This window comes from Phallusia mammillata, chromosome 7, assembly GCF_965637545.1.
Source record: "Phallusia mammillata chromosome 7, kaPhaMamm4.hap1.1, whole genome shotgun sequence".
In the NCBI taxonomy this organism is placed as follows: domain Eukaryota; kingdom Metazoa; phylum Chordata; class Ascidiacea; order Phlebobranchia; family Ascidiidae; genus Phallusia; species Phallusia mammillata.
In genome coordinates, this window is record NC_137258.1 from 4,005,150 (window position 1) to 4,026,694 (window position 21,545).

At 38.1% G+C, this 21,545-nt stretch overlaps 1 protein-coding gene across 1 annotated transcript in view; it reads right to left on the minus strand.

Annotated features, from left to right (window-relative positions):
• Positions 1–21,545, minus strand: part of LOC145237294 (cGMP-inhibited 3',5'-cyclic phosphodiesterase 3A-like) — a 49,132-nt gene that overhangs the window by 1,369 nt on the left and 26,218 nt on the right. Inside the window, exons 6-18 of the mRNA XM_080100098.1 lie at positions 15,883–16,017; positions 9,755–9,856; positions 8,092–8,234; positions 5,347–5,447; positions 4,996–5,040; positions 4,118–4,266; positions 3,610–3,795; positions 3,037–3,148; positions 2,714–2,824; positions 2,315–2,493; positions 1,725–1,989; positions 939–1,078; positions 453–618 (exon numbers count right to left, since the gene is read on the minus strand). Of these exons, the coding sequence (XP_079956224.1) occupies positions 453–618; positions 939–1,078; positions 1,725–1,989; positions 2,315–2,493; positions 2,714–2,824; positions 3,037–3,148; positions 3,610–3,795; positions 4,118–4,266; positions 4,996–5,040; positions 5,347–5,447; positions 8,092–8,234; positions 9,755–9,856; positions 15,883–16,017 (1,834 nt within the window). The remainder of the gene's footprint in view (positions 1–452; positions 619–938; positions 1,079–1,724; positions 1,990–2,314; positions 2,494–2,713; positions 2,825–3,036; positions 3,149–3,609; positions 3,796–4,117; positions 4,267–4,995; positions 5,041–5,346; positions 5,448–8,091; positions 8,235–9,754; positions 9,857–15,882; positions 16,018–21,545) is intronic.

The following is a 21,545-nucleotide window of genomic DNA, read 5'->3' on the forward strand; positions in this document are numbered from 1 at the left end:
ATTGTTTGCAGTTACAGTAAGATGACCACGTCCAGCAAAAACATGGGGCACACTACAAATTTATATATGTATGACGACCTAAAGCCCTTTACTACGGACATGGCCTATCAACGACCCACAATGATTTTTCATCATACTATGAGACGACATGTTTTTATCGTGGCATAAAGACTTTTTTGGCCATGCCACAATTCGATTTTTAGCAAATATTGGGACCAAGGAGTAAAAGAGTTGGGAATTGGGCAAAAATTGATAGATGGAAAAATAAAGTTAGGAAATACTGAGGCTTGGTACAAACGATTCAAGTTTATTCCGTTTAATTGCAAACTGAGTTCAAAACCGAGGGGTATCAATAGTAAAGAAAATATTTCGAATAATCACAAGAAAATGGTATTAGGGTTCCTATTAACCATAAATGTCTCTGTGTTTGTGTGAAACCACTTTTTACTCACCTCCCTCATCAGCCACAGCACCAGCTAAAATCCCAGTCTTATGCATTCCAGTAACAATCGGTTTAATGAGATTGTTGATGAAAGTCCGTTGCAGTTCAGCAACTTGAGGTTTATTCCGGTCCATAAAGGGTGAGACTGGCACCCCCAGTTCGCGTTCCTTGTCACCCTGGCAACGAAAGTGTCGTCACGATTAGAAACGCTTTGATTCAAATAGTTCTCAAATTCGAGTATTTTATTCGCACAGAAAAGCAACACTCAGGATAATAGGGAAAAATTAAACTACCAAATGACATGTACATACTTTGTACTGCTAAAGCATTGTAACGTTTTAGCCACGTCATTTAACAAGTTTTTTTGACATTTTAGTACAATTACATCGACACAAAAGAATCAAAAACGTTGGCAACAGCACTGAGAGCTACAAATGTTAAAAATATTATCAAAGCTTTGACAGCAAGAGAAAGGGTGTTGTGAGGGAAATTTTACCTGAATAAAAAACTCTTCGCAAATCGCCTTTGTCCAGGTTATATGGAGATCTCGCAGTTTGGCTGGACCACCAATATCAGCCAGTTTGATGACCATCTGACAAACCAACAGCCTGTCCTCGTCCGCGGACCAGTTGATGCCTGTTGGGCAATAGAAACGCAAACTATGTTAAAAGTGTAATGGACTTGATTTTAGGCTAGTTAGTGTCGCCCTTGTGTAGCTAAATGACAAGATATTGCTTCAACAGTGGAAGAAAAACAACATGCGGAAATGTCATTTTTCCAATCTATATTTACCCTATGCATTTTAATTTGCATTGCTATAAGGATAACATTGGCAAAAAATGCCAGAATTCAGTTAGGGCGAAGACAAAGCGTTCACAATGAAGTTAAACATATGTGACGTTTTTTTCTCACAAAAAAGTATTTGCAAAAAATTTGGCGATACAAAACATTCAGTAATTCTGAAAACAATAATAGAAGAAATTGTACACAGTTTCAACATGTAAAGGTTATCAGTGCAGTTAGTGATGAGAGACCGGTCGTATGAGCTGATAAAGCCAACGTAAGGCACTCCAGTTTGTTGGAAGTAACAGGCTGAAAAGTCATGCCTCACCATGCCTGATTTTAAACAGATAGAATACGTTTTTCAAACTTGAGTCAAAAACCGAGCTTACTTCACTGATGGCAAAACAACCTTGACAAAACAACTTTCATAGCTGCCTGATTTATAGCAAAGTACGAAACCTATTAAAACGCAATAGAACGCATGAGTGTTATAACTGACCTGATTTTTTCAGCGTATTCGAGTCGCTGTCATCCTCGGAGGGTGGGTGGGGACGTTGCGATTTGGCTGTAAACTGAGATAAAATCTCGAAATGCTTCTTGAGGTCTGTGGCAAGGATCGCCTCGACTATGAGGAAACGAAGACGCTTCCATTCAGCCGTTGTGAGGTTCTGAAGAAAGTCGAAGTTCTTGTTTGAGTAGAGAAGTTCCCAAGAAGCCGAGGCATGATGGTTTTCGAGCACAGAGCGGTCGTTGTACAGGATCGCCTGGAAAAACGAAAGAAAGGGAGAATTTGAATAGTGTTCTTACCAAAATACACCATGAGAAATAATACAGATCAAGTTTACAGGACACTTGAAAAGTCCATGCATTTTTTTAGGCAATGTATTGAGAGATCAATTTTACCGAAATAAATAGCATCATCAGTCCTTATTCCAATGGAATTTGTTTGAAACCCTTTATAAGATTTTCACAAAACTTAAAGAATAAAAAAATACTTTGGTCAAAAAGGCAACAAATATGCACAACGTGGTTGTTTGTTTTGTACTGACGTAGTACCTTGTTGACGTCATAGTCATGTGGCTATCTTACCAGTGGATCGCGAGTTTCGACGAGGAATGCGTTGGTTCTTCCTGGGTGGTCGTAGTCGTGCATGGCCGCCGCCAAATACAGTGACATGAGTTCAAGGGCGGGGATGGCCTGAGCCAGCGAACCGTGACCGATGTTGTTCACGTGACGAGTCTGTGACGTACCAGTACCACTGTCCGAGTCTAAAAAAACGTAAAACGATTTTTAGTTTGGGAAACACTGATAATGAAATTTACAAACCCATTTTTGTGTGGTGAAACACGGTCGTGGTAAAGATTTTATTTGCAGATAAAGGTTACAAATTTGCAATGTTTTAGTAAACAACACTCAAGTCGACATTGATCTAATTTTTTGGTATAAAATGTAGCAGCGTCAAACGAACGTTTCTTTCTATTTACTTACCAGAGGAATCTGAGCTGAATAGCGGATAGTAATCCTGAAATCCAGGGATGTCTTGGGTGGAAAGAAACCAACAGCCGTGTAAAACATCAGCTGCATGAATTCGGTTGTGATCTAGAATAAAAGCAACATTACTTAAGAGTACAGAACTTATCTTCAGCAAACACAGCAAATATACACAGAACCACGGTCTGCCGTACAAATTATACGCGTAGTTTTTCCACACAGGCTATCTGTATTTTACACAACCTAATTAGAGTTAGTGTAATATTTAGCGAATACTCGACTTGCGAAAAAACAATAGAACCACATTGCGAATTACTTACAAGGAATTAGCTGGTAGCCACGCTCTAGCTCCACCATGTATTGGACAAATTCTTTTTTAGGAATCCTGAAGGTGTCAAAGAGTCCAGTATCTTGAAACAACTTAAACGCCATCTGCAATCGAAATAGGCAACCCTTGACGATCATACGTAAACTTCTGGTGCGAAATACACTATACTATTTACCGTGCTAAATTTGTAGGCATTGGGTTCAAGAAAAAGGATTTATTGTGATTTGCACAGCAGAATTTGTAAAAGGGAGATGCTGTGTTAAAAAAGCCTAATATGACGTGCAGCAGTCTAAGCAAGTTGTGAGAAGAAGATTAATTTATGCCTTTTTTGAAGAATAAGGATGTTTTTGTCCAGTATTGAAAATGCAACAAAAGCATACTGTCGATGGTACACGACGTAAAACACTAAAGTTATGTGCGCATTCTTCATAAACAAGTGCAACTTTAAACACGGTCAAAGGTAGTATATAGTGTACTGTTTCAACCAGCGCATATATTGGTCTTTAGTTATTAGTTAGAAAGCGTAAAAAGCAAATTCTTATTTTTTACATTAGTAATTTCATACCTGGCTTAACACGCAGGGTGTTTGGTCAGATAATTCAAAGATTTGGAAGTTCCAGTTATACACGGTTTCCAATACTGCTCCCTGGTAATCGTCGAAGAGCAGGTTACCTTCGTCGTCATCCAAGTTGCTATGACAACGCTCATCCTCCTCTAGGATCTCACAGAAGGGCGGGAGTACGGACGGAAGCTGTGAAAGGTGGAAGGTTGCGAGTTCAAACCTTAACTCTAACATGACTGCACAATATGGCCCAAGCCGAAAAGACTTGATGCAGTATAAAGTATTAGCTTTTGTAATGCTTTGTTTAAGAAACATTAAAGAAATGTGTTTAGTTATATGACAGAATTGAATAGCATCCATTAATATGTGGTATGAACCTATCCTTTTTGAAATAGGAAACCTTTAAGCAATTTCCCCAAAAACACATGCTTTGATTATGCCACACAAAGTCATTGATCCCACAAAATGGTTGCATGAAAATTGTATGCGGTATATTGACATGTGTACGCACCTCGTTTACGTCAGAAGGAGGTGTAAGGGTGATTTCGGTGGGGCTTCTTTCTCCACCGTCGGCTTCGTTTACAGACTTTGACCTGACAGCCAAGATTCTGGTTGTAGGAACTTCGGTGTCGTAACTCCCATATCCTGCCGATGCGAGCTCTGTATATATATATACATACGGATGTTTAACATACGGAAATGGCAAAAAACTGCTCGTGTTGGGTTAGTTTAGCTACTCTAGCATATATGCCTAGGTAGCATTTTGTTTGCCAGACAAATGCTAAATGAAAAAAATCAGTTTAGCAAAAACAGCGGCATATGTTGCATCGGCACTCTACTGTCAATAGCAGCCAGCGCCTAAAAACAATTTCTCTCGATATTTGATTGAGCGCGAAGCTGTTGCCTACATTAATGACAATGATGGGAACAACAAAAAACGATCGACCCTTTATCATTCCGTTACGGGTGCGGGGCATCAAGCACAACACATAGCGAATGAGAGATAAGAAACTCTACGGTCGATCTTGTTTACGTAGATATAAAGCCGGTCGATTCGAAAATCGATTGAATGCGTATCGACAGAATGGAACAGATGATGCGGGGTGGAAGGTTGCCATAGAAACATGTATTCATTATTGTATGGGCAAGGGGATTAAGTGCAATTAGCAGTGGCTTGTGTTTATTCACTGTACGACTAATCTACATGCTTTGTTGCGTCTTGATGTTAAAAGGCAGGTGTTTTTGGCGTCTTGGCCTGTGGCTTTATTGACTAACACATCTCTTGTGAAGACAGCTACGAAACATATTGGCAATTTCACATGTGTTTGTTATAATGGGAAGACATTGTTTTCTTGGGTTTACTTGCAAATAAAAAAACGAATAACTTACGTTTTTCGGTGTTGACGGAGTTTGGAGCAAAAAACGACTGCGTCACTACAAAAAACAAAATATTATTCAGTATTTTGCAAAACATTATTATTTCTAATAAAATATGACGACAGCTTTACAAAAAAAGCACACACCTAAACAAAACGGAATTTACTTTCCTTTGTAGGGTGAAACGCTGGCTCAAAATCTACATCGGCCAACGGCATTTACCTGACACTGACTTTAAATCAGCAAAAATCACGCAGAAAAAAACATCAACAGCCAAATCTGTGTGATCTAACAGTACCGTATTAAGTGGTTTTTCATAAAAAAAGCTTGGCCAAGTTCACTAGCAAGTGTTTGGCAACTTACCGTGACCGGGAATATATGGAAATGTTTTTCGTCGTCCCATCCCAGTGGATATCGGCCCATCACACGTTGGACTGCTGCCGCGAGACTCGAACGGAGAATTTCTGTAACATAAACAAAATTTCAAGACTGTGACGTTCAATAGAACCGCCCGTCTTTAAAGTAAACCCGTAGAAACCACGGTTATGTAAAGAAGAATTAAGGAAAACCTATTTTCTTGCAAAGTGTCAGCTACAGGAACATGACCCAATATACACAACGCATATCGTTTATTGATTAGAAATGTCTGATTTGGAGTTGAGGATAAAAGCAAAAATGCCTTCTGGTAAGAATTAGTGGTTACATGCATATGACCTAATACTGTATACACAACGCAAATCGTTAATTGATTGGTAAGGTCTGATTGGGAATTCAGGATGAAAGCAACAATTACTTCTGGTAAGAATTAGTGGTTACTATTGCAAAAATATTTGTTGGAGTTAAAGTTAAAATATTAAAAAAATATACTTATTACCCTACTATTCATCAGTCTCATCGTTTTACTACACTCGTTTTAGGTTTAGTTCCCATTTGTAAACCTGTTATTTTTCTTGACAGCTTTAAGTAACGTTCTCATAACGTGACAGTAGGCTACTTGGAATTTGAGATCCTTATTTACAATACGACCCTATGTACATATACAGCATTGACTATAAAGGTTAAATATAGGAGATTACGGCACAGAAACAGTTTAACCCGCGAGATAACTGATGCACTGGAAATCACAAGACGAGAGCCAAAAACTTTCCGCACACAAAATGCATTTCGGGAGATTCCCCGCCTACGCATTTAAAACAGCTGTGCGTTGCGCTATTTCGACGTCACTGGGCAGACAAAACGTAACAGTGTTCGGGTGGAGTTTAATTGCTCATACATAAATCATTTTAGACGGTATTTTTATGTCGCTGAAGTGTTTAATTATTACGATAGAACTGCCAAGGCTCTTTCTTTATATCTCTCCTCGTTTTTTATACTATGTCTTCTGGGGCTTGTCCTAAAATTCGTATGGTGGTAATTGTAGAAAAAGTCGACGTATTTGCATCTAGTGCGACCCGACGTCTCATCAGGCAGTTTATGAGACGTGCAACAAACTTGGTCTTGTTTTACTAGTCAAAAGAACCAACATTATACCCACAAAGACGCAACTTAAATGACACTGTTTGGCAATTTTATAACACTAAGGTACACAAATGAGGACTTAACAATTAAAAAAAATTCATCAAGTTCAAACCACAGAAGAGACAAGAAACCTACAGCGACCCATCTTACAATTCCATTACCCCGAGCTTCGTTAACACAGTGACGTACGTGCGCAGTGTTGCGTGTCGGACCACACGCGTCTGTGTCTCTAATGGCCTGCGGTCGCGGCTCTATCAGTCAACACGGATTGAGGTCCTAGCCAAGGTACAGGGTTTGGAAAGGGGACTAATGAATTGGTTGTGTATTGTGTCGACATGAACTTATGCTCTATGCAATGTTTCGTGTCTATGGGGTTAATGTTAATGGAGTTAAATGCCACAGACGATGCTAAAGATAAGGGGAATTTTTAACATGTTATCCGCTTTAGTTTACCGTTATACCTTTATTAGAGCATCCAAATCGACAAACAAACATGACATTATTGTTGTATCGTAAGACCTTACTTCAAAACCATTAATCTGTATTTCAAGCATTAGGTTCCTTCCATTGGTTCCCGCGCAATTTTCGTTTATAAATTCCATGACTTTTCCAAAACTTTTCAAGAAAAAAACCCAAATTTCCATAACCTTATTCGAAAAAATAGAGCAATTCTCATCGTAAAACTAGTAAAGAGGCTTTGGTAGATGTAGCCAATTTACCATATTTGCAATGAATATACAAACATTAGGCAATTTGAAGTTTTAACTGGCATTTTCAGGGTAAAACAGGCGCCGAATTCCATACTTTTTCAAGGACTTTTGCAAAAGTTGGCTTTTTTCAAAACTTTTCCAGGCCTTAAAAATACAAATTTAAATTCCATAACGTTTCCAGGTTTTACATACCCGCGGGAACCCTGTTAACCGCTTGGCTACAAAATTCCATTGGTTGTTAACCACTTGGTTATAAAAAACAAGTTGCCTTAACAAACCAGTCAAGGTTTGTAAACATTATAAAGAACTAAACTGTGACAAAGTGTTTGCTTTCCATGTCTTCGTCATTTTGCAATTTGTTAGCTTTTCTTTTAACTAGCACAAAACCATAACATCAAAGGCATCATCAAAAACATAAACAGTCATTGGCGCATTGTTATGTCCATGTCGTTTGTTTACCTTTTAAACATAACGCAAACCATTTACGAAATCAAAACACAAGGTTCCTTTTAACCTCTGAGAAAAACTAGGACAAAACAAACAACAGGCCAAATGTAAACACAGACCTAAATAATAAACACGTTTATATAAACGCCGATTGCAAAGCAACTAAATACTCCTAATATATGAAACGGATAAATATAAACGCATCGTGTCAATAAATGATACGCTGCGTGCAGTGTACATTTTAATGCGGCTATACTAACTCGCAGGCAATCTCTTGTACTAATAAGATCTTATAGGTCGAAACAATGTGCACTGTCTGCAGCTTAAAATGGTTATATTGTAACAAATGTACATTTCCAAACCGTACGACTGACCTAAATCTCCTTGTGAAGCCTCTATATAAGCTGAACAGTTTACACTAATTTGTTCTTACATTGGTGTCTTGTCTTTGGCGACTTTTGGCAGACGTTTGGGTTTTTCGGGAGCCGGTTCCTCCGTTGGCAAGCCGGTTGCTGTAGTAGTCGTGGAGAAGATGTCACGCTGAGTTCCTGGCCAATCAGATCGCCGGACGGATCTCTGTGCACACAGATAGTCCTTGTTGAAGCAAACCGCTTCTTTGGCAGCAATGCACATTTAATATAGAAAGTACACAATGTTATACGGTAGATATTCTAGATTTAACAATGCAAGTCAGGGTGAAATATATTTGCCAGAACTTAAAACTATACGCGGTTCTGTCATTAAAAAGGCACTAAGTTTAACACCCTGGGTTGCACTCCGGCCCAAAACCCATTTTAACCCTTTAACCAAGTGATTCTAAAACGCGGCTCCCAACTACTTATTTTGGGGCTCGCACAAGACCCCAGAAAACCACCAAAGATTGCTATTTTAGCTTTCAAGAAAATAATCTTTAGTGATTTTCTGAGGTCCGTTTTTTTGCGTTTCCTCACACGCTTAATAAACTACCATTTGCCCCGACAATAAAAAAGTTTGAGAACCACTGCTTTAACCTAATATAGACACTTCAGGGCTGATCCCATCTTTTCCCTAAAACACATTACCATCATGTAAAATATGTTTGGTTGATGTTCCTAATCTCTTCTGAAAGAAGCGTCATTGCATTTGCAAACATAACTGCCAGCTACATGTTAACAGCAGTTCCTACACTTGGGTCTGCCACAACCAGAGCACCCAGAGACACATTAAATACTACAGACACAGCGTCACTACCAACTGGGAGTAACCTAAATAAAATCGACCGTCGTAAAATACAGAAGAACGTCAAGCATTTCAATTCAAGCGCAGCTTTGACGTTGGTCCGTGCGGGGAGATCCCCGATTCACAATTGAAGCGCGTCGCAACACTAGACAGGGCTGTGACGTCAAAGACAATTAAATTTCGCGAGGTCGTCACAATTCGTCCGACTGTAAAACTTTAATGCGCCATTCCGTTACCGCACCCCCTGCATTGTAGATCAAATACCAGCCTTTATTTTTTTGCGCGAAATAGCGACCACGTGCTATGACGTCATAATCGATCAGCTATTCCCCATGTGGTCGCGACAGTAATCTCATTGTGACGTAATGTTCAATGTGTGTAGTGGTGAGAGTAAAATCGACCAGTTACCAAAATCACCACACTGGTGTCATTCTATACGCATTTACCATAAGGTTATGCCGGTTATAGCAGCAGTTAAACTTGGCAGTAGACCGAAATAGGCCTTGGTAATGTTAATTTAAGACACAAAAACGTTCAAGGGAGAAATCGGCTTTGGACGACTATACATAACGCCACAGGTGACCTACATTTTGTTCGATGGACTTTTTCAATGACCAGATCAACCACTAGTCCATTTAATAAATCGATTGTTGCGATCTTCAGCTTTTTATCTAAAATACTACGGTCTTTGTTGTCACAAACGATAATTACAAGAAATGCTAATGACGACCTTTACAAAAAAATTTACCATCTCGCTACCTATTCCTATGGTTGCAATTTCTCCTCTTGCTTTGGTAATTTAATAAGACAACGACCAATACCCCATAGGAAAATGGTCTCATTACCGAACTTGACGCTACTGTTGTTATAAGACCAACCTTTCCGAGGTGTCTTGGGCTCACGCATCCGCTATCTTCATCTGAACCATCTGTGGTGCTGTCGTGAAGCCACACCACCTGTCGTGGTTTGATATGGTCCGTCTGAAACACCAAAAATGGTTAATTGCCAATCAGGATCAGTGGTCCGTCTGAAACACCAAATAATGGTTAATTGCCAGTCAGGACACCAGTGGTACGGTGTGTTTTCGACAAAACACGTAAATAAAATATGGTTGAAAACAAACCACATCTGGTTAATGGTTGATAAAAAGAACCTGCATTATCAGTATCTCATTCCAATGGAGAATCGGCTACCACCATACCTTATGGGAGACCCTAAATTTCGATAGGTGGGACAAAGAGCACTTTTCACATTTAAAACGTTATATCTCCAAAAATGCTCACAGTTAAGGCTTATAGGGTCGGGATAAGGTATTAGCATTTATAATTAAATAAAACTGGCAAAAGAACTAAGTTACTAATGTAAAATTTTCAAAACTTATTTCCTAACCCAACCCCTTTAGTCGCTAAATAAGTAAATCAGCTCTTTACGCCACCTATCGAAAGTGGGTCTCCCGTGAGGTATGGTGTTAATAGCTTTACCCATTCCAATAAACAGTAAGAAAACATTTAGCAAAAATTGTCCTTAAAAGATCTTGGAAACAAAAAATGGTGCAAATACTATTACTAGTGGTTTTATTTCGATGTTACTATAGCCAGTTTTAGCTCGTGATTTTTTTGATGACACAAGATAAGTAGTGGACCAAAATAACATATTGTTTCTGTATGAGCTGATTGCTTAATATAGTATTGTATAGATTCTGGTTTCTTTGCTGCTATATTGTTTAAAACAGGCAATATTTCGTCATCACTTTCAGTATTCGAAACTGAATATTTTGGACTTTCTAATTTGCAAATAAGCGTGTTGGTTGGTGCAGAAAATCTCCATTTGGATATTACACGAATCTATTTAGTGCAAAACTCACGACATCCGCCAGCAGCACGAACTGTGACCTTTTCAAACGAATTGCTTCTGCTAAAAATGCCTGTCGGATACCATACCAAGTTTACAACAAGGCAACAACACTTTAAGCAACAAGTTTGGTAATAACTGACATAGGTTATAAAACAAAAAACAGGCAAGGTGTTGACCAGCAATTTCGCAAATTTTAGAATGCACTTTCGTGGTTTTTATCAAGGTTTACACTTTAAAATAAGTCTGGTACATAAACTTTTGAAAAACTCTTCATTATTCCGCTGAGCAAAGATTTTCCCTGATAGCAGATTTGAAAATTCCGGAACAAATGTTAGGTAACGTTAAAAGATCTCCAAAAAGGCAAGTATATTTAAGTATAAAATGGAGTTTAATGCGCCCCCTAAGAACCAACAATCTGATTGGCTTGCCGACATCCATTTCAACATCAGGGTTTACTTTAAAAGCAGGAAAAGGAGGTTTACGTCAAGCAGCCCCATAGAAATCGCGCCGCCCTGTCTCAAGTGCCTGCTTTCCACGCTGAAACGTCAAACCCGAAGAACTGTCACAACAACCATGGTTATGTAAACTTACATTGGCTCTAGAAAGACTTGACATGAACTATCTCCCAATACAAACCAATGAAACCACGGCGCATGTTTTTAAGTTTCCCGGGATCGCTGCAGCAATGCGTATACAGAGGGTTTTACATATACATAAAACTGCGGTCACAGAACGCTAAACTTATTTCGTAAGTTAGATGAAATATCTTTTAGAACCCGACCAATCAACAACATGCCCAAGCTTTCAAACATTTCTGTTTCGATAAAGTGCGTTTAGGGTTGGGGGTTGGGTTTACCAAGGGGTCAACCGGAGATACAGAAACAGGGCACAGTTTTAAGTATCCATTAATCCAGTGGTTCCCAACCGGGGAGGAATCTTAAAGCTTGAGATAAGGAATTTACTTAAATTTGTACATCTGGTTGGTAAATAGACTTTAGCTCTGGGAGAACAACCTATAAAGAAACCTAATTTTAAATGATCTTTGAATTGGGAGAATCTACTATGTAGTCTATTGGGGAAGAATGAAAATGTTTTGAATTGAAGGGAATAGTTCGTCGACAAAGGTTGGGAACCACTGCACTATAATCTATTATGTTTGTAAAATTGAGTATGTTTGAATCACACTTTCCCGACCCTAACGTACGAATTAGACGGTGAAGGGGACCTATACAACAACGGTTGAAACAAGGGCACACGCGACCCGTGGACGGTTTTAGAGGCTGGGTCATTGCATGCAAGCTGCTATGAAACCTAGTGTCTGAGATCAGAGCAGCTGAAGATAAATTATGACAAGGCATTGCGTCATTTTCGGTTTACGACGCTGCGTTCCAAGAACCACTGCTTGTATTGATTAAGTGATTAAGACATACGTTGTCTTTATACTTTCACTACGGGTTCATGGCTTCATTAAGGTATTTGTTAAAGCAGTGGTTCCCAACCGGGGAGGAATTCATCCCATGTGTAAGACAAAACTTCAAGGGAGGAATTTACTTTTAATTTTTACATGTCGTTCGTAAATAGACACTTCAGCTCTGGGAATATAAATTTGATAAAATACCCAATTTTAACTGTTCTTTGCTGGTTTATTATCTACCTACTATGTAGCTTATTGGGAAGGAATGAAAATGTTTAGAATTGTTAAGGGAGGAATTCGTCGATAAAGGCTGGGAACCACTGCGTTGAAGAATGTCTTCCTACATTCTAGTAAAGAGCTTACATAGGTTAACCCAAAAGAACATATACTGTCTCTGCACATGACAAACGTGTTTGAAACCTCAGAACAAGATTTCAGATTTTCTTCTGAAGAATTTTACCAATATAACGCCCAAAATTGGCAGAATATTTTGTGCACGTGATTTTTTAAACGTACAATGCTATGGTTTCCGTTTCGTAAACACGAAAAAGTGCTAGATTGACCTCGGGGTCATTCTGATTAGACAAATGTTTATGTTTACGTCAGTGCGTTGTAATGATCGGATTAATCCGGCACAAAAACATGTGAGCCAAAAGTGCCGCAACATTTTTTTACGCAAAAATATTATTGAGTCAACCGAACAGGTTTTGTAAAACGTTTTTTTAAACTACACTTAATATTTCTCAAAAGGATTAGTGTGCCAGTCATTCTTATGTAAATAGCATTGATTAATTGCAGTAAAAACAGGTCTAACGATTTTCTTGTCTTATATAACGTCAGGGTCGTGTCAATTTGTCTTAAAAGTGACATGGAAGGACAATTTGGCAAATAAGCAATTGTAAAATGATGTTCTTAAGGTGGAAAAGCCGGTTACACAATCAATAAACATGCTGCTTAAAGGATGTTTCCCTTTACGGACGTTGTACCCCAAAATAACGATTTACAAGCAAAGGGGATTGAAAACCCATGTAAAGCTTTTTTCGTCTACAGCGTAAATCCGTAACAAGCGGCATTTAAGATGGCACTATACCCCATAGATTCTAGTCTTAAGGAATCAGTGATAATGTATTTTGGGAGCCTGTAGGGTGTTTTAGGGGCCAAACATTCTTGTGTATTTGCTGATTTGCGGCGGTTGGCAAAATTTTCCGGTATTAATTTGCGGCTGCGTTTCTCGGAAATGCGGGGTGGTGTTATGTCTCAACATCTGACGTCAATAATATATTATGACAGAACAATGCGACAAGAAAGGAAACGTCAGTTAACACAAAAACGTCACACACGATAGGCTATCTATGACTAAATTGGAATATAGATCAACTTAAGGGGCAAAAAAGCAAAACAACTTTGACCTACAAAAGAGCATTTGCTGTGAATTTGAGAATATTACCTACACACAAAACAATCTAAACTCAAATAAAGGTAGTGTTCCCTTAAAACGTATTTAAACTCCATACAACTCAATAAAATGTCTCAAATTTAGAAGAAAAAAGCAAGACGTAAGAATCGTGTACGTTTTGCAAAGGTTGGTGGAGCGTTTTATTTAAACAGGAAAAAAGTATCTAAGTGAAGTTGTAGCTTTGTTTTGTTTCAAAAGCAAATGTAAAAACGTCGGTTTATGTAGAGAAATAACTGAACGATCATAGAACAGCTGACACATTTAAGCGCAATAAATTTTTAATGGTCCATATTTTGGGAGTGTTTATTTTGGTATGGGTACAAACCGGCAAAATGGTCTAATTGTTGCCTACAGGTCTTGCTAAAACCGTATCCCAAGCGAGTTATTGTGATCGATTACCTTGACTGGCAAAGCTTACCACACACTATGCTGTTACCGTAAGCAAGCCATAAATTTAATGTAAACAATACCAAACCGCCGTGTGAACACGGTAAACATTTCGCCTTTAGCATTAGTGCCTATCTCATAACCAAGTCTATACGCTGGTTAATGCCAAACAAATAATATATTTTATCAGTTTTAACCTAGTTTCCAAATGAGATTTTGACACAAAAGTTTTAAAAACTTTGCCAAAACCAAACCCAAACCCAACCACAACCAACTATAATGTGTGTTTTATAGAGTTAGGTTTTAGTTTTTTTAAGAAATAATGTTTACTAGAAAAAGGTAACATATTTTTTTGTAAATCAAACAAACAAACCTTTAGTGTTGTTAATTAGTAAAAGCTCTTCAGTACTTTGTTTTCACAGTAAACACTTATCTCACAAAAAGGTGTTTTAAAATCCTTTGCAAATTGCAATAACTTAACAAAATGTTGGAACTGGTTCTAAAACTAAGTTTTTCAGTAAAGGTCTACAATTTCTAATTATTCTGCAATAAGTAATATTTACAGACATTTAGAAAAAGAACTGAGGCAGCAAAAGTAAGTTATAAAAAAGACAAAACAATTTTTAAAGGGGCAAACGGTGGAACTGGCTAGTTACTCACTCAACACAAATCCGGAAGTATTTCATCAAAAATAGTCAATTTAGTTGAAAAAAAACCCAGTTTTTAAAACAACTGTTGTAATATTGTTTAAACCAAGTTCTACACAAATTTTAATAAAACACCTTAACCTGTCTAAACAGCCTAAAATTATCAGAATAATAAAAAACCAGTGATATTGACAGCTTTGCTCTCAATCATCACATTCCTGCAGTAATCAACGAACTACAACACAAAGTAATGCCCGCACGTTGAGCAAAGCTTTAGTCACTTCAGTTCAGCGTGACGTCACAGTGCGTGCGTTTAATCATAGCCGTGCTGCATTTACGTCACGCGTGTCGACAATAATACCCAAGAAACGATTTCGGTCTGAAGACTTGCTACAATGCGGTGGTAAGGCTAAGACCAAATTCTTTAAGCAAACCGCTGAGAATCCTAATTGAAACAATACTCTCTTATGTATTGGCAAACTATTGATATTTACTAAGATTTTGGTTTTAAAGGGTAACACTGCTTTTGGTATGTTGCAAATAATTTTTTTTTCAAAATTAGCCCCTAAAAGCACCAAGGGGCCAGCAAAGTTTAAGAAACCGTCGTATTAAAAATAAAAATTCCAATCGTTTGTTATAACGCAGATACAAACAGGGACTTTTTATAACAGATACAAACAGGGACTTTTTATGGGTTGTCACTATATTTGGTTGCACGTCTTGGCTCGCCACGCAGAAACCAAGAAGGTTCATTGAAAGGTGAACAAAGCAGTTACGCAAGTTAAGTCATGCAACTGCTTGCGGTAATTTTGTTTGGAAAAACCGAAAGCATGTGTCAAGTGTTTGATAAAATGCGATCTACTAAAACTATAGCAGAGGTGCTTGGTGGCTTGTTTCTATGTTTAAGACTTGCGTAAATAGAGCTTCATTTTTTTACTGCTAATTATAGTTTGTGGGGTGTAATGTTAGGTTGAAGATATAAGATATATTATGGTCATGTTGAAGGTTTTACAAAAAACGCATAGTTCATTTAAAACTCTACACCATTCCAAACGAGATTTATTGCAAACCATCGTTTGGGTTTTCTGCCGAGTTTAAAGTACAAAACAAACTTTCCCAAACACTTCTTCGCAGACTAAAGTTAAAAAAAAAAAAAAAAAAAAACGCAAAAATCTCACTTCCAAAACGGAAAACTGCAAAAAATACACCAGAAAACCTACATACAACAAAAAATCAAGTTTTTCTTACCTTGTACGGCCGAAGGAGTTCCTGAAGTTTCTTGATGACGTCATTCGCGTTGCTTGGGTCCTTGGACAGATCCTCGAGCTTGCTCTGAACATCCACGAGCGTCGCGGTGTCCACTAGCACTGATGACATCACAGCCTGCGCAGGAATGACGTCATTGGTGGGTTGGGACTTTTGTGGCGTCATGGGGTCGCTCATCGGCAATGTTGCATTGTTTGGTAATTTTGTGAAATTGAGGCAGACAAATGACAACTTACACACTTTGCTACGAGTTAAAGTTGTAGGATTTGAAAGCTGCGAAGTAACAAAGCCATTGTACGATATAATTTGCTCCAAATCACTAAAGCGAACTTGCGATTAACCGACATAAATATATGCGAACTACAGTACAACATAGGCCAACTAAAGATATACACCAGTACAAAACCGTTTCACGCCGATAGCGCAATTCAGAACAACCAAGATAACGATGAACACACGACTGTACTATTTACAAACGTCGCGATGGGATTCGAACCCACGACGGTACTATCTACTAACTCCGGAAACTCGGTGTTTCTTCGTCTCAAGTAAACACCACTACCTTCCCATACCTCATACATAATCATATTTGCGCCTAAATAATCACATTTGTGTTTATTTAACTAACGTGTTATTTGTAATTTCAGGCGATCACTCGAGGCATGTAACTGCTTACTGGATAATCAAGTTGTAAAAAGATGATTGGTCAATGTCAGTCAAGAATGATTGTATCTTAAGGTTACCCAAACCCCCAACAATAACTACTCCAATATGCATAATAAATCCACGGATATAACTAGAAGAGTGGCTTTCTGATATACTTCCATTTTATATATTCTATACGATATTTACCAATTTACTATACACATCATTTGATCTACACATATGATTGTTTTTGTAAACAAAAACTGATGGGTCCCCACACGCGCGTTTGTGCGGATTTACAGTAAACAAATGTTGCGGTGATTTTTAGATTCTTAAGGACACATTTTTAGAAAGCATTAACCCAACAACAAAAAATTGTTCGTATTCTTTTTGCACTATTATTGTCATGTAATTACAAAAACATTAAAAAAACGTAACAAATACTTTAATCTAATCTCTTGCTTTGACCCAGATATTGTCGTCCAAGGTCGGATTTTGAACACAATTTTTTTTAGAAAGCTGTAACAGTTGTGTTACAGACACTTTAAATTAAAAAGCAATTTGCTACAAGTGTATACATAACAAGTGTTTTTCATTTAACTTTGTTTCGCAAAACGAGTACCATTGACCTGTAGTAACCTCTCAGGGTGCACACGCTAAACGACTGTTTGACCTTTTGACACCGTTTTCAATAGCACGCCGTCCTTGGTGTTCAACAATACTGTTTAACCTAATTTATACTTGAGTATTGACTCCTAAATTGATTGTCAAAAAAACGCTACGTTATGACGAAAGAAAGGTTTGAACTGTGTTTGTAATACCTACTAGTTGACCTTAAGTAACCCGTGATCATGCGGCGGCCAACCTGACAACGAGCATTTAAAAAACATTTATTTGGCAAAAAGTCACTTTAAGTTAACTTTTTCATCTTTACTTTGATTAACAAAGTTTTGCTTGACATATACAAAACCGAAGCACGGTTATTAGGTTTAAATCACGTCATAGGTGTAAAACCTTCGCCAAAACTAAAAATGTGAGTGATAACTTAATAAAACGACATAGCATTGCTGTGCAAAACAGCTGATTTCTAATCACTGAAACGACGTCTCGTAAAACGTCTGTCCGACGTCAAGCTGAGCCCTCCCGCTATCGTAAACCAGTGAGTTACTCTCTTGGTACTTCTGCCTACAGTGTCTTTCTTGACCAAACGAGCGTTAGACACATTTACGTTTCGGGGGCCTGTGTACGGACAAAAATACGGACAAAAACAATATGTGTCCCCTTCAGGGAAGGGGACCCATAATAAATCAATGGCTTATTACGTGGATTTTGCATTGCGGCCTCTTTCTACTTAAACACATAATCAAGCATTTGACGTAGAACCGTATTAGTGTAATCTTTTTATGTCTAAGATGCGGTTGGTTAATTTCGCCAAATTAAAGATTACAATACTTAAATCGAATATTTTTTTCATGTAGCACTAGAAATAGCCACCTGTACACCTGTATCCCTAATTCCTAGCCTATCCATTTAAATGCATTTTTTACAAAGGTTGATAACTTTAAAGTCATAACAATACCTAAAAAATCTAAACATGCAAGACGAATAGACCGCTCCATAGCTCCACTATTTACTCTTACAATAAAAGCGTCACCCATCTTAACGGCCCATTGCATAAAGTCGTAATCATTACCGTGGAGACCATGCGGTCGGAGCGAAATTAGGTAATACATCATCGTAACACGTATACAACAGCAGCGTGGTCGAGATACAGAAGTGTTTGCTCGTAACACGGGTGAATGCCGCAACGAAAATGTTATCTCACGGGACATTAGGATAGGCGAAAGTTGACGCAATAAAAATTTGCAAAAAAACCTTGAGCCATAACTTGCTACACTTGTCAAAGCAATACATTGTTACTCATAACAATATACGGTCAAGGGGAACTCAGACCAAAACATTTGTCACTTTATAAAGTCAACGACGACAGAGCAAATATTGATGAAAAGTGTGGGTGGCAGAGGATAGGGGCAACATATTGCAAATCGCCATTTTATGCTACAAGAGGCATAACAGACAGGTTTCGTAATAATAGGTGTAATGGAGTGACAAAAACAAGCAAAGTTACTAAATTCGTGTTTTGATGTAAGCACATGCTTGTCTGTTGGAAAGCAAGTTCTAACAATATCACAAACAAAACAAATAAATGATCTTTTAAAAAGTCATGTTTGTTGGTTTTTAGCATTTGTTTACAAAACTAGAAGGGTGGCTTAGCACATATTGCCCTTGCATATACACTATAACCTATTTTAAAACATAAATATATTTCCTATGATTATTTTGTATTGGGTCCCATATTAGCCATCTTCTTTTATTACTTTAGTCGTTTCTGCAGGCAAAAACTCATGGGTCCCCACACAAGCAAAGTTGAAAATAATGCAATTCAAGAGATAACCATGAGAAAGTCGGGTGTTGTAAGGTAAAACACAGTGATCGGCACTGGGCTTAAATAATAATACTATGTAGAATACAAACTATAAAATTAGATTTACCCCAGATATTGTTTGAAGTATGTCCTATTTAACGTTTTAAAAAACTGACCCATTTCAGGGGGCTAGTGGGGTAACTAATTGGGTTCGACACACAAACTAAAAAATATATAAAAACCACAATGACTCAATCAATAGTACTGCAAAATTTCAGCCCAAATCGCCAATGTTTAAAATTTCGACCACTAGAGGTGTTTTAAGCAACAACCATTAATGTTTCTGACGTCATAGGGCTGTAAACAAGCCCCTAACTGCCATGGCGCAAAAACGTCCAACCCACCCACCAACGAGCAACCCACCAACGAGCAACATACAACTGGTTGCCCTTGTAACACTATTGAGCAACAGAAAAATTTTCCAATTTTGACACTGTTTAAAAACTCACCCATTTTAGGGGGATAGCGGGGTAAATACTGGGGTTATCAACAAAAACAAAGTGGGATGCACATCTACATGAATATATCCACCATCTGTGTAAATTTCAGCCAAATCCATCAAACATTTGATGGAAAAATGAGTCGGACAAACTTTGGGTAAAAACACCCATTTTAGGGGTCGAGCGGGGTAAATACTGGGGTTATCAACAAAAACAAAGTGGGATGCACATCTACATAACTATATCTACCATCTGTGTAAATTTCAGCCAAATCCATCAAACATTTGATGGAAAAACGAGTCGGACAAACTTCGGGGGGAAAATACCCATTTTAGGGGGCTAGCGGGGTAAATACTGGGGTTATCAACAAAAACAAAGTGGGATGCACATCTACATAACTATATCTACCATCTGTGTAAATTTCAGCCAAATCCATCAAACATTTGATGGAAAAACGAGTCGGACAAACTTTGGGAAGAAAAAAAAGAAGAAAAAAAAAGAAAAAAAAAAGAAAAAACCAAAAACAATTCGAGTAAAATCAATATGTGTCCCCTTCAGGGAAGGGGACCCATAATTATTAGACGCGGTTTGCTGCACAGGAAAGGGACATGAACTTTTGACTGTTTGGATTTTAATTTAAAATAGCCAATTTCAATCCATGTGTGTATTTGTCCCTTTGGTGACCCTTACATACAAATTGTGTAAACCAGTGATTCTCAAACTGTGTGCCGCGACACACTAGTGTGCCGTGAGAGATTTCCAAGTGTGCCGCGAAATATTTTCTTTTTTGAAGTGCAAATACATTCCCTAGTGTTTTAGGCCTTTACGGCAAAATACTGGTGCGCATAACAAAGTTTTAAAGCCCATATTTTGTTATTGGTAATAAAAAGCATCCTTACCCACCACAATAAAGTTGAAAGTTAACTTAATTATAAGCTTATGATCAACTTCTGTTGTGTTTCCCTGCGAAGTGTGCCGCGGAAGGAAATTTTAGTTCTTTAATGCGCCGCATGGTAAAAAAGTTTGAGAACCACTGGTGTAAACTGTTACAATGAGGCGACAAAATATATGTAAAACTTGAGGTTTTTACAGAAAAGAAGCGCATTAACATGTAGTCTTCCTGGAAACGACGGCAACTTGTCCGTATTGAGCCTGACTGTCGCCGTCAAAGCATGACAGCTGTATCAATAACACGGCGTAGAAGAGGAAACACATCAATCAACGTCCTGATGCCCTTTACTGGACATCTGCAAAAGCTTAATAAACCCTTGTCCTTCCTAAGCACGGTATCAACCTATCCTTTTGGGCGGTATGAAGTCACTATCACCGTTGTAAGATTACATTTTCATCGACCTGGTGCTTAATTAAAATCCCGAGGTAAAGGTATTTCGTTCCCGTTGCCGACCTTTCAGATTTAATAAAGGTCCACGTGTGGGCGCGTGCAGCTTCAGAGGCTTAAGCACGAACCGAAACAGGTTACTATGAATCCAAAAGTGTGCAATTTCGGGTTCTTGGCGTACACACGAAAACAAATGCACACAATAATTTAAAAGCCGATATTGCACAACAAGTATTTCACAATAATGACTTTTAACCAACAGGTAATTATTTGCACAAACACTTTGCAAGGTTAGTCTGTCATGGTGACGAACATAAATCCGTAAATGGAAACCTAGAGGTTATGCATCTTGAAAACAGTTGGCTAATCTCCCATAATGCAGCATATAACATCTAACTGGTGCGCTTTTCAAAAGGGTACTTAGGTAATAAACATATGTGCCATGAAAACTCATTTATAAATGGAACTGGGGGCGAATAAGAGGAATAGTGGTTTTAATTGTCCAGATTTTTTATCAGTGCTTTGATTGGTCAAAATTTACGTGAAAAGTAGCAAGGTAACAAAAGGTAAAAACTAGAAACTACGCAAACGAGTGATCAATCCTAATTCACACCTTAAGGTTCTTGACGGCATTCCGAAATGAGACAAACTGCGCTGTTTAACTAGTTGCGAGGCAAAGCACTGCGCAATCCATCAGTTCGGGAGTAAAACTAATATTTGCACCGAAACGGGTCTT